The sequence below is a fragment of the Phyllostomus discolor genome, chromosome X (genome assembly GCF_004126475.2).
Source record: "Phyllostomus discolor isolate MPI-MPIP mPhyDis1 chromosome X, mPhyDis1.pri.v3, whole genome shotgun sequence".
NCBI classification, from domain to species: Eukaryota; Metazoa; Chordata; class Mammalia; order Chiroptera; family Phyllostomidae; genus Phyllostomus; species Phyllostomus discolor.
Window position 1 is genome coordinate 5445175 of NC_050198.1, and position 13200 is coordinate 5458374.

At 37.3% G+C, this 13200-nt stretch overlaps 1 protein-coding gene across 5 annotated transcripts in view; it reads left to right on the forward strand.

Moving 5' to 3' along the window:
* REPS2 (RALBP1 associated Eps domain containing 2) overlaps positions 1–13200 on the forward strand; it is a 200029-nt gene that overhangs the window by 132001 nt on the left and 54828 nt on the right. For all 5 annotated transcript variants that reach the window (XM_036016665.1, XM_036016664.1, XM_028522678.2 and 2 more), the window contains one exon: positions 12084–12145. In XM_036016665.1, the coding sequence (XP_035872558.1) occupies positions 12084–12145 (62 nt within the window). The remainder of the gene's footprint in view (positions 1–12083; positions 12146–13200) is intronic.

The following is a 13200-nucleotide window of genomic DNA, read 5'->3' on the forward strand; positions in this document are numbered from 1 at the left end:
ATAATTACCTGCTTTTCTCTTGCAGCTTTTAGAATTCTCTCCTTATCCATAGCCTTGCTATTTTATTTATGATAAAATTAACCGTCTTGGTTTAGGCCTCTTTGTGTCCAAGTTGTTTGGGACTCTGAGCTTCTTGGATTTGTATGTCTTTTTCCTTCACCAGATTAGGGAAATTTTCAGTCATTATTTCTTCAAATAAGTTCTCAATCCCTTGCTGCCTCTCTTCTCCTTCTGGTATTCTCATGATGTAGATGTTGTTATGCTTCATGTTGTCTCAAAGGTTTCTTAAGCTCTCCTCATTTTTTAAAAAATTATTTTTTCCTTCTGCTGCTCTGCCTAAGTGTTTTTTTTCTACCTTATCTTCCAAATCACTGATCCAGTCCTCTGCTTCATCTAACGTACTATTTATTTCTTCTAGTATATTATTTCAGATATTGTATTCTTTATTTCTGACTCGTCCTTTTTAATGGTTTCTGTGTCTTTTTTTCATGCTGTTGAGTATCCTTATAATCATTACTCTGAAATCTCGATCTGAAAAATTGCCTGCCTCTATTTCATCTAGTTCTTTTTCTGGAGAATTCTCTTATTTTTTCATTTGAGGCCTGTTTTTTCTATCTTCCCATTTTGGCTGCCTCTGTCTTTCTTTCTAAGTTTTTGGTAGACTCTCAAGACTCTGGTGCAGACCTGAGTCAAACCCTGCCTGTGACTGGCTCTGGGCAACTTGCTTGCAACTATCAGTGATCCACTATATGTGGTTCCCTCTGTTGGGCCTGGGTGTATGCAGAAAGAACCAGGCTGTACTCCAAGGCTGGTTTTTTATCAGCACTGGGTCTGGGGGAGGTTCAGCTAAAGTCTGAGAGCTCTCAGCGATCTGCCACTGCTGGCAGTCTTTCTGTAGGGCTAATCAATTAATATCTTCCCACTGTACTTCTCCACAGCAGAGCTTAGGCACCACAGTGCAGGCAGAGTAATCCTGTGAGCAGAGCTGTTGCTTCTCTTCAGGCTGATGCCACTTGGAGAGGAGTGCTCTATCTGAGAGAGATGGCTCCTGCAGTATGAGGAATGATTGAGCCCAGTGATACTAGCAGCTATTTCTTTAGTTCTCTCCTCAGAGCCACAAGCCCTAGACTTTCCTGAAGTATCTCTAGTCCATTCTGCCCTCGCTCTGCCAGAGCCCAGGGTACGTGGCTGCAAACAGAATTTTGTGCATTGGTCCTTTAAGAGGCTTATGGATCTTCAGCTGTCTCTCCCTAGCAAACAGAACCCCTGCTGCTTTTCATAGGTGGGTGTTATTTGGGTTCCTTTCCTACTGTGGTGCTGTAGGCTTGGGAGCCCAACTTGGGGTTTAGATCCCACACTTCTCAGGTGGAAACCCCCAGCTGCTGAAATACCCCTCCAGAACTTTAGTTGCACTCTGTGGGAAACCAACCAGCCTTCTTGTACCTCTGCACTCTCTACCAGTTACATTGTAGTGGTTTCTTCTGTCTGTACTTGGTTGTAAGGCTTCTGTCCAGTTAATATTCAGGTTGATTTTTTCAATAATTTAGTTGTGATTCCTGTTTGGTTCTAGAAGGAGGTTAGTGTAGCTTTCACTTGCTTCTCCACCATCTGGGTCCTTAACCATTTTCTTTTTATTGTTGGACATTAAGCTTATGACTGTTATGTCACTTATGAGCTGAAGAATATCATAAAACAATGCAATTCTCAACACATCACCACGTTTTATATGCATTTGAGTTTACAGAATCATATGAAAACTTTAATAGACTTCAGTAATGATGACCAGGAAAAATGTCTTATTTATTTAACCAGTGTTTACTGAGCACTTACTGTGTGCTTGCTACTGTGGAGATTCTAAGAGAAACATGGATGTAGCCCCACATTCTTCCAGTCAGTATTATTGTTAACATGCAAGAAGGGTGCTGAAGTCTGGGTGGTTTCTAACTAGGATGAGCTGTGGATGTGTTGGTGTGGGGGGTACGCAGGTTGTTGAGCTAACGTTTGAAGGATGGATATAATTTTTGGAGTCAAATTTTGTTGATTGTTCTTTGATATCTGCTGTGGTTCACTTCTTACTATCAATTACCTTGGAGGCTACTACAGCAATCTTCTGTTTGCTTGCTTTGTTCCTTTATAGAACAACATGATTAATTTTCTTATACACAGTTATGATGTCATCTCTCTACTCAAAACCCTCCTGGACCTTTTATGTGAATACCAAATTTCTTTATCTTGACAACTGGACATGAAGCCATGAGAATACATGAGTTCAGTAAGGGGCACAGTACCACAGCCTGGGCATAGGAAGGAGGAGTATATTTCAGGAATAAGTGGAGATCAAAGTATAAAGCCTGCTGGTTAGGCAAAAAGAATGGAGAATAGGAGAGGAGTTTGTAAACTGTGTCCCTAGGAAGTCTTAGAACAGTTTGTTACACTGGTAGGGTTAATCCAGGTTGAAAAAGTTTATAGAGAGATTGAGAAATTGGTGTGGAGTAGTTGTCACAAACTTATTTTGAAATGCTTAAGACTGAAAATTGGTCTGACTACATGTCACATTTTAAAAACTCATGATAGAAATGAGACAGTTTCAAGATAGTAGAATCTTTTTCCAGATTGTCTGGCAGCCTTCCTTCTCTTCAAAACACACATATACACACACAGCCAGTGATTTTAACTGTAAGGAGTTTAATAATAAAATGATTAGAAGAAATGTATTTACACAAATGTAATATGAGAAATGAAACTTGACTTTACAAGGTTAAATCCCATGAGTTTTTCTGGGACCTAGTTAATCCTTATCACGTATCCCATGGTGCAGGAAGAATTATTGGTAAACCGTGGTAAATAAATTCAAGATCATAGAGTGTCATTGTCAAAAGACAATTTAAATGTCATCTTGGCCAATTCTCACATATTACAGACAAGCAGACTGAGATCCAGAGACTGTAATTCCTTTGTTCTTCATCAGAATCCTGTGAAGATGGGAAATCATTGTTCAGATCTTTGTTGCAGCAGATTTGGTATCAGAGAAGGCAATCTATATTAATTTAACTTGAGAGGGCATACATTATTTTTCAATAGGTAATAACACTAATATATAAACTTAAAAGATATATTAAAGACCTTGGCAGATGTGGCTCAGTTGATTGGAGCATCATCCTGTAAATGGAAAGGTTGTGAGCTCAATTCTCAGCGCACATATCTAGGTTGCGGGTTCTGTCCTTGGTTGGGGTGCATAAGGGAGGTAAGGAATCAATGTTTCTCTTTCTTTTTCTCTATCTCTCCCTTCCTCTCTTTCTGGAATCAATAAATATATCCTCGGGTGAGGATTAAAAATATATATTAAAGAATAAATACAGTGCCCTCTTTATGTAAGTAACTAATATTGTTTTCCTATGTTCTCTCCCACATGATTTACAGTTGAGCAGATTTTCCTGAAGTACTTCAGGGAGACAGGAAAGAAAGTCTTGCTTTCATAAATACTTATGAAAATTTTAGGAATTTTAGGAATATATCTGTGTCTTTTTTAATGATAAAAATTGTTATAAAAATTTAAATATATATAAAAATAAAAGAAATAGTATACCCAACCCTTGGCTTCAACAGTGATCAACTATGGCCCATCTTCCTTCATCTGTATTTTCCTTCCCATATGATTAATTATACTTTCCTTCTACCCTTAGCTTTTTTAAAAATTACATTTTATTGGTTTTCCTATTACAGTTGTCCTAATTTTTCCCTTTTTGCCCACCTCCACCCAGCACCCCATACTCCCTCAGGAAATTCCCATACCATTTTTCATACCCATGGGTCACATGTATAAGTTCTTCGGTTACTCCATTCCCTATACTGTATTTTACATCCTTATGGCTATTCTCTAACTACCTATTTGTACTTCTTAATCCTCTGCTCTTCACCCATTCCTCCACACACCCTACCATCTGGCAACCATCAAAATGTTCTATTTCTGGGTGGTGTGGCTCAGTGAATTGAGCACTGGCCTGTGGACCAGAGGGTCACCAGTTCAATTCCCAGTCAGGGCACATACCTGGGTTGTGGGCCAGGTCCCCAGTAGGGGGAGCGTGAGAGCCAATCACACATTAATGTTTCTTTCCCTTTCTTTCTCCCTCCCTTCCCCCCTTTCTAAAAATAAATAAATAAAATATTTTTAAAAATTCTTCATATGTCCGTGATTCTGTCTCTGTTCTTGTTTGCTTAGCTTGTTTTTTAGATTCAGTTATTGATAGATATGTATTTATTGCCATTTTATTGTTCATCGTTTTGATCTTCTTTTTCTTAAATAAGTCCCTTTAACATTTCATATACTACTGGTTTGGTGACGATGAACTCCTTTAGGTTTTTCTTGTCTGGGAAGATCTTTATCTGCCTTTTGATTATAAACAATAGCTTTGCTGGGTACAGCAATGTTGTCTGTAGGTCCTTGCTTTTCATGACTTTGCATAGTTCTTGCCAATCTCTTCTATCCTGCAAAGTTCTTCTGAGAAATCAGCTGAAAGTCTTAGGGGAACTTCCCTGTAGGTGACTAACTGCTTTTCTCTTGCTCCCTTTAATATTCTCTCTTTATCTTTAACTTTTGGCATTTTAATTATGATATATCTTGAAGTGGGCCTCTTTGCATCCATCTTGTTTGGGACTCTGTGCTTCCTAGACTTGCATGTCTATTTCCTTCACCAAATTAGGGAAGGTCTCTTTCATTATTTTTCCAAGTAGATTTCGAGTAGCTTGCTCTTTTTCTTCTCCTTCTGGAACCTCTATGATGTGAATGTTGGACCTCTTGAAGTTGTCTCAGAGGCTGCTTACACTGTCCTCATTTTTTTTTTTGGATTCTTTTTTCTTCTTGTTGTTCTGATTGTTTTGTTTTGTTTTATTTTGCTTCCTTATGTTCCAAATTATTGATTTGATTTTTGGCTTCATCCATTCTACTGTTGTTTCCCTGTAAATTGTTTTTTACTTCAATTAGTATATCCTTTGTTTCTGACTGGATCTTTTTATGCTTTTGAGGTTCCCACTAAGTTCCTTGAGCATCTTTATAACCAGTGTCCTTTACCACATACATGATTTGCAAATATGTTTTCCCAGTTTGTGACTTGTCTTTTTATTTTCTTAATTGTGGCTTTTGAAGCACAAAATTTTGAATGTTGACAAAGTATAATTTACCAGGTTTTTTTCCTGTTTGGATCATGCTTTTGGCATCTTATCTAAGAAATTTTTGCCTAACCTGAAGGTCTTGAAGACTTTATCCTATTTTAAAAGTATTATAATTTTATTACATTAATGTCTTTAATCCATTTTGATTTAATTCTTATATACAGTGTGTGGTAAGGGTCTGAGTTCACCTCTTTGTATGTGGATATCCAGTTGTCTCAGCACTGCTTGTGGAAAAATGGTTTCCTTTCCCTACTGAGTTGCCTTGACATCTTTTTTGAAAATCACTTGACTGTGAATAAAGGGTTTATTTCTGCAGTCCATTCTGTTCTGTTGATATGTATGTTCTTATGCCAGTACTACATGGAATGTTTTTTAAAGTAGGGGAGTCATATGTAGTCTTATAAAGACATGATTACATGACTCAGCTAGCTAAATATGTGTTACAGTGGCACCTTTTAGATGGTGTCTCGCATCTTATTTATCTGAGTTTGTGGGGCAAGCATATTCAGAAGCATTTTAGTTCCTTAAAGTTGCAGTACTTTCATGTTTTGCAGCCTTCTGACATGTTTATTCCCTGGGTACAGAATAACTCCTGTCTAGCTGCTTATCCTCCATCTCAATGCCCTTTTCTGCTCTTTACTACTACCTGTCCAGTAGGTTCAAAATGTTATATCGATTGCTGCCTGATCGTAATAGTTTTGTGACCTTGGTAATGTCATTTTACTTTCCAGGGCCTTATTTTTCTCATCTGTAAAGTGAAAAAATTGAATTATTGAATTTTATCTTATTACTTTTCCAATCTCAGTCATTGATATTTGAATATTTCCAAGGCATATGTAAGTTCATCTCTTTTAACTGGTGAAAAAATTGTTCCGTTTAAGAGAGAATTGAATGAGCTTGTGTTTTGGGGGTAAGTAGAACATCACCAGGGGATGGAGACATGTCTTGTTGGAAAGGTATCATGTACATAGGTGTGTATGACAGATGAAACCATCATAGGCATAGGCTCTCACATGCTTTTGTGATTAAAAAGGAGAGAAAGAGTGATTGCTGTTACAAAGAAATAGCCATTTTTATGAACTTGCCAAGAAGAATGGTCCTTGCTGATGAAATCCTTGAAGCTTTGCATATGGCTAACCCTCTACTTGATTGATACTTAAAAGTGTAGGTCCCACTGGCAGGCTTCTTTCAACATTTTCCATCCTTTAAATGTTTTTTTTTCCTTTGGCATTTGAATGCTTTTATTTTCTTCATAAAATATTCCAAGTTTGGGAAGGTGGGGGCCTTTTTGCACAGTTGAAGTTATTCCAAGTTTCACTCCCCTGAAGAATTGGCTTTCTGTTCCTTGAAGCTTTCAGTTGCCACATCTGCTGCTTTATTTCCACTCAGTAAGTTAGAACATGTTTTCGTTTAGTCACTGATTTGGGGCTTTGTAAAAATCTGAAGGAAATTAGTAAGTAGACCATAATATCTATGAATAATATTTTGCATGGAAATTTCTAAGCATAATGAAGTAAGAGGATAAATATCTTTAGAGGTTAGAGTTTTGGATGAAGAGAGCAAGAAACTGAGATTTAGCAAATCAGTGTCAGAAAATGCACATCTTTCAACAGGTTTAATAAACACTGGAAATTATTACTGTTTTTGGAATTTAGGATTAAATGGCAGTTTCTTTCCTGAACTTTTAAACTCTTCTTTCAGGATTTGGGTATGTATTATTTTTTCCATGATTACTCTTATAAAATTTTGGATTTGACAAAGCCTTGCTGATATCTGGTGTCTCACCTCATTAACTGTAAGATGTCATGAATAAAGCTGCAATTGCTTCATGAGTGTGGTGGCTTTTAATGTCTGCGGAAAAAGTGTTCTTCTCCTTTCTCTTCTTTCCTTCCGTGCCCTTAATGGGAAAGCAATTGTTACTATGAACAAGTACGTTGTCATCTTTTGCATGTCTACACTAGATTATTCAGCCAATATATTTTTTCAATTTCACTTGGCATTAAGATGTAGTTTTTCTTTTCTTTTTTCTTTTTAAAAAAAGAACACTGATTAGAGCATGCTGGATAAAATATTTGAATCTAATATAAGGTCATGAATGAACTAAAAATATTATAAGAACAGATATTTTTACTGAATTCAATTCCAGTTATTGACACACTATGTGAATACTTACTAAACACAAGGCAGTGTATTTATGTGCTATGGGAATAGTGAAAGGTGAATCTCATATAGAGATTCACCTAGACTGAAGCTAGATTAATATCTCCTACCATTAAAGGAAATGAACACAGAGTATAAACACATGGAAGAGATTTTTTCAGCAGCATCCAAACAAGAAAAGATGCATGAGCTAATGTCATTTTTACTTTGGAAAGATAGGCAACAAAGGAAAAACCTGAGGCTTTGGGTATACTCTCAACTGCCTGTCTCCCTTCAGAAGCCATGTGAGGGAGTAGGTGAATCTTAAGATTTCTTGCTGCTACTCCAAATCTGGAGTGAAGTGAAGTGAGTAGGTACTGTTAGTTTTCCCTTCTCTTGACTGAGAGTCAGTGAACATGACTTCTGGAAGGAGAGGGTAGAAGCTGAAAAAGTGAATAGTCATAGCGGGTATCCTGATGGGTGGGGTTGGGGAAAGGTCCAAAATTTCATGCAGAACCGAGGGAACAAACCGAAGTCTGAGAAGTCCCTCCTAGGCCATTGATGTACCTAAAGACTTGGAAGAACATACTCTGCTACAGGATCTTTTGTGTTATTTTGGTATTTCCTTTATATTTCAAAATAACATATTTGTAGAACCTCTTATTGACATTTCAGTGTTAATCATCATCTATTGTCTCCCCCCCCAAGCATTTTTCCCCTCTTCCACTCTCTCAGTATAGTTATATTATAATTTTTGTTAGATTAATAATTATTGTTTATATATTATGGCTATGTGAGCCATATGGTAAATTATTTACTTTCCTTCTTGCACAGTGTTTTTCATTTGCCTTGGAGTGAGTAATAAGCTTGTTTTTTTTTCAATCTACTTGCCCCTGAGTCAACTTTAGACTATCTCAATTTTTCAAAGTTCTTACGAGATTCTGACATATCAGGTATTAATCTTTTTGAAGAAATCTAAAGTGATTGTTTTTCTATGTGTGTTACATAGTTTTTATCATGGCATCTCCTTACAGTGTTATTCAAGGGTTCCTCCCTCTTTCTCCCATGTTGGGTCTCATTTATCTTGTATCCATGTCATGCTTTTTCTTGCTTCCTTCTCTTGTTTTGGTAGGAAACATCGTTGAGTAGTTTTCTGGGACAGGATGCATGGAGCTTAATTTGAGACTCTGAATGTCTAAGAAATATCTTTAATTGAACCATCATGCAGACTGCTGGTTTAGGTATACAATTTTTGTGGAAATAAGTTTTCCTTAGGATTTTTATGGCATTAACTAATGAATTCTAGCTTCCAGTGGTATATTGAGAAGTATATTGAGAAATTCGTGGAATCTTCTAACTCTAGTATTTTAAAATTTCATGTTGATGTGTCTTGCCATGAATCTATTGTTTTTTCCATTGTCTTGAGTACTCAGTGGACTCTTTTACTTAGAAACTCATATTCTTCATTTCTGGGAAATTTTCTTGAACTAGTTCATTGATTTCTTCCTGCTATTTGCTCTATTTCTCTTTGTGGAATTTTTATTTGGATATTACTCTATTTGCTTAAGCTTTCCCTTTCTGCTATCATGTTTTTAATTTCCAGGTGTTCTTTTTAATTTTTTGAATGTTCTTTTTTCAGTAGTATCCCATTATTTCATCTTTGCAAATAACATCTATCTCTCAAGGTGTTCCCTGATGACTCTATTTAAAATTTCATCCCTAACTCTGACCCTATTATCTGTCTTCTAAGTAGAATATAAGTTTCATGAGGGTAGAGATTTTTTCCATGGGTATTTTTACCAGCACCTCAGTGTCTAGCACATAGTAAATTTTTAAATATTTCTGGAATAAATTGAATGATCATTCTGACAGTATTGATAATATGCATTTAAAGTTTCTTTGAGGTTATTTTTTTCTATTTTTTTTTTTGCTCTCTCTGAAGTCAGAAACTTTTCTGCAGGTATTTGGGGATACTTCCTGATATGCTTATATTTAAGAAGAGGGGGCTAAAAAGCTGACTGGAATTAAAAAATAAACGGATGGGAAAGGAAACTCACCTGTCAAGCTTACAAATATCGTTGCAAAAATCCTGAGCAATATCTTTGCCAACTAAATCTATCAGCTGGGATTCTCCTAGGTCTTCAAGGGTGGGTTAGTATTAAAAAAAATCCATAATATAATTTATCATGTCAACAAATTATAAGGAAAAAAATTATACCATCATCTCAGTGGATGGAGATGCAGCTTTGGTCAAAATTCAACAAGTTATCATGAAAAAAATCTCAAAGTAAAAATAGATGGGAATTTTTATAGCCTGTCAAAGGGTATCTACAACAAACCTAAAGCAAACACCACATTTAATAGTGAAATAGTGAAAGCCTTGCCTTTGAGATAAGGAAGACAAGAATGCCCTTATCACAAGGGTGTCAAACTCATTTTCACTGGGGGTGGGGGGGTGGGGTGTGGGGGGGCCACATCAGCCTCGCTGTTGCCTTCAAAGGGCCAAAATAATTTTAGGACTGTAAAAATGTAACTACCCCTTAACAGTTAAGGAGTTGAAATTACATTCAGCCCTTTGAAGGCAACCAAACCACAAGGTTGATGTGGCCCCAGGTGAAAATGAGTTTGACACCCCTGCCTTATCACCATTGTAATTCAACTTTATGTAGATATTCTAGCCAGGTAAGTAAAATAAAAAACAAAAAATAAAGATACTGAAAAGAGGAAACAAAACTGTGACTACTTGTGGATGATACAGTTTTATTCACATGTATATTTAGAAACAGACCCTTACATCATCTTTTACCAAAATAGGGTATTTGTTTTTTTTTTTAATTAAGTAATGGTAAAAATGCAATTAGACATGAATCTAGATGTGGATCCTGTTCCTAGTAACTCTCAGGGTGGTAAGCAGGGACAGCCAGTCACATGATTTTCTTCTGTCTCAGAGATCACTCTTTTGTTGCCTGATTTCCGAGTGCCTTGAAAGCTGTTTTATATGTTTTGTTTTAGTGTCTTAAACTGTTGTTTATTATTAAAGAATATATGTTCATTTTTGGCTCTTTCAAATGGGAGAGTAAATCGGGTCTCTTACTCCATCTTGACTGGAAGCAGAAATCAATTTCATTGAATGGCATTATTCCTTAGTCTCCTTTTGTTAATAAAGGGTTATTTGAACAAATACTTTATTCTGGTACAAGGCCTTTTCCTTATAAGCAGGTATAGATTTTTTTGTTTGTATTTGCATTTTGTTTTTAAAGTAACTTGTAATTTAAAGGCCCAGTCCCTGAGGACGTATAGCATAGGGATGCTGATGAGGATATTCCTGAGGCTTTTGTCATTCTCTGTTGCTATGTGCTTTGTTATTGAAGGCTGTTTAAGGTCTCATCATCTCTGAAGTTTTGACCAACTGATGTATTTCATAAATTTTAGTGGAAGACAGATTGAGACAAACCATTGACGGGCCCACAGTTGTACCATACTTGTGCACTGGCTCAGAATGAAAATCTCTATGAAATTACCGAGTTACCTTTGTGGAAAGCCCCGAACTCCATCTTCTAGCTTGTTTGATCTAGCTAAGTCAAATCAAAAGTGATTTGCCAAAACTTCAGTGTTCATGGCACATTGCTATGGTTTATCTGTAAGGTACAGAAAATTGTCTAAATATTAGCACACATTACAGATTTGCAAATTAACTATGTATAGTTATATTGAGCACACTGTGCTTTTCTAAGGAGTTTGTAAAAAATGTGGTTTAACTTGCCGGTATGTGATAATAAACTTATTTTTTTGTGATTATGAGCTTTATAATTCAATAGCAGATGTTTATTTTCATTAAGCTACAATTCAGACAGTTTTGGCTAAACTAAAATTTCCTTTATATCTTGCAAAATTAAAAAAAAATTAGACTGAAAGTTTCTTTCAAAAGACCCTTCATATGGGCCAGCCAGGTTATTTTAGAAACGGATTTAATTATCCATGATAATTAGGATTAGGGATACAAAAGAAAATTGAGATCTTTGAGGAATCCATAAATATAATTTTAGTCTATCACTTTGAGCCTCTCCTACTGCTGCTGGATCTACTCACTCACAGGGTAGTATTGCTGCTTCATTGGGATTCTGGCTCTCAGTTTCTGCAGCCTACTTGCTAAGCCAATGAGTAGTGTAATGGCCCAGAGCTAGGGAGAAAAAAGGACCTAAATTATTTGAAACTAAAAAATTAATAGCAGAATAATGAGTGATCCACTGTTTTTCCTCTGCTGGATTCTAGTCCTTTGATCAGAGTGCATCTTTTTCTACCATTTTACACCTTAATCACAACAGCCTATATAAATATTTCCTATATAAATACTTGGATTTTGGAGAGCATGAAAATGGAAAGGATTAGAAAAAGCATGTACTCTTTTTAAAAAAAATATTAAGCCTTCAGATGGATTTTGTTTAATTTTTATCCTTACCCAAGGACATTTTTTCATTGTTTTTTAAGAGGGAGGGAGGAAGAGACAGAGAGAAACATCGATCAGGTGCCCTCTCATTCATGTCTGGACTGGGGATTGAACCCAGAACCTTGGTATGTGCCCTGACTGGGAATTGAACCCACGATCTTTGGTCTGTGGGATGACGTGCTAACCAACTGAGCCACAGTGGCTAGGGCAAGCCTCCAGATGGATTTTAAAAACCTAAACATGTTGAATGCTATTGCTATTTCTAGTTAACAAGTAGAAGGGTGTTTTGTTTTTGGTGGTTCTTAACAGTATACGTTTTTCTTTTCAGCTACTAAGTCAGGATTGTTACCCCCGCCGCCTGCGCTCCCTCCGAGACCTTGTCCATCACAGGTAGGAGACTTGTTGATTTCTGTTAACTGTTGGGTAGTAGAGAAGTTGTCTTACCACTGTCCTTCCTTTGCAAGGTTGGATTGCCACAGAACTGGCTAGTCAGGTTTCCAAGAGAGCAGAAAGTAGTTCAGTTTCTTCTTATCCAACCAGTCCCCCTAAACTCATGTGGAAAAGGGAAAGTTTCCTCAATAAGCAACCAAGCAAATGTGTACTAGTTTATACTTGGTTGTAGAGGGCATCCATCCCCTACAGGTCTCTCCCCTCCCCATCGTTGGAGTCAGAGTGTCTCTGTGTACAGGAAGACAGTGATTCATTGCACTGGCAATTGAGGCTTTCACCATGTCCCCTTAAGGAGCACCTAGATGAGATGAGGCTCTGGATTTGCACCAACAGTAATCCTGGACTTTGTCACAGCAAAATGAGTGGGCATTCTGCCAGCTGCTGCTTTCAAACCGGGGCTTGGGAGCCCACCTGGATGAATGAGTGGAAGACCTGTCTGAAAGGGCCTTTGTGACCAGTCTCCTTATCTTTCTCCTGCTGTGCAAGAGCCAATAGTTACTTCCTGGTTGTGAAATGCACTGCTGCTATCAGCAGTCCTCATCTGAGCTGCTTTACGCGGGCTTCCTGCCTGCTTTGGGGTTTAAGTGATGGAAGATCTGATGGGAACTGGGAATTCTCAAGTCACTGTTAATGTACGAGACTACCTCTTTGTCTACCAGATTTCCCATCACATGCAAACAGTGAGCCCAGCGCTCAACCCAAGCCTTCAACTCAGCTGTCTAACTATGGAGACCTTAGACTACAGAAACAGGTGTGGAAGACATGCAGGCAGAAAGCCCCATGCCACCTCTCTCCCCTCACTCTCCACCTTTCGTTCACTATAAGTGGGGCACGCACATTCAAAAGAGGAGGTCCTGTACAATAAACACACAATTGTCTTTAGTCTTTGTGCAGGATTCAATTCTGAATATTGGCCCCAGGAAAAACTCACCTAACTACCTGTATGGGGCACCTGAATAGTCTTTTTCCCAAACTACTTGTGGTAAAACAGTCTT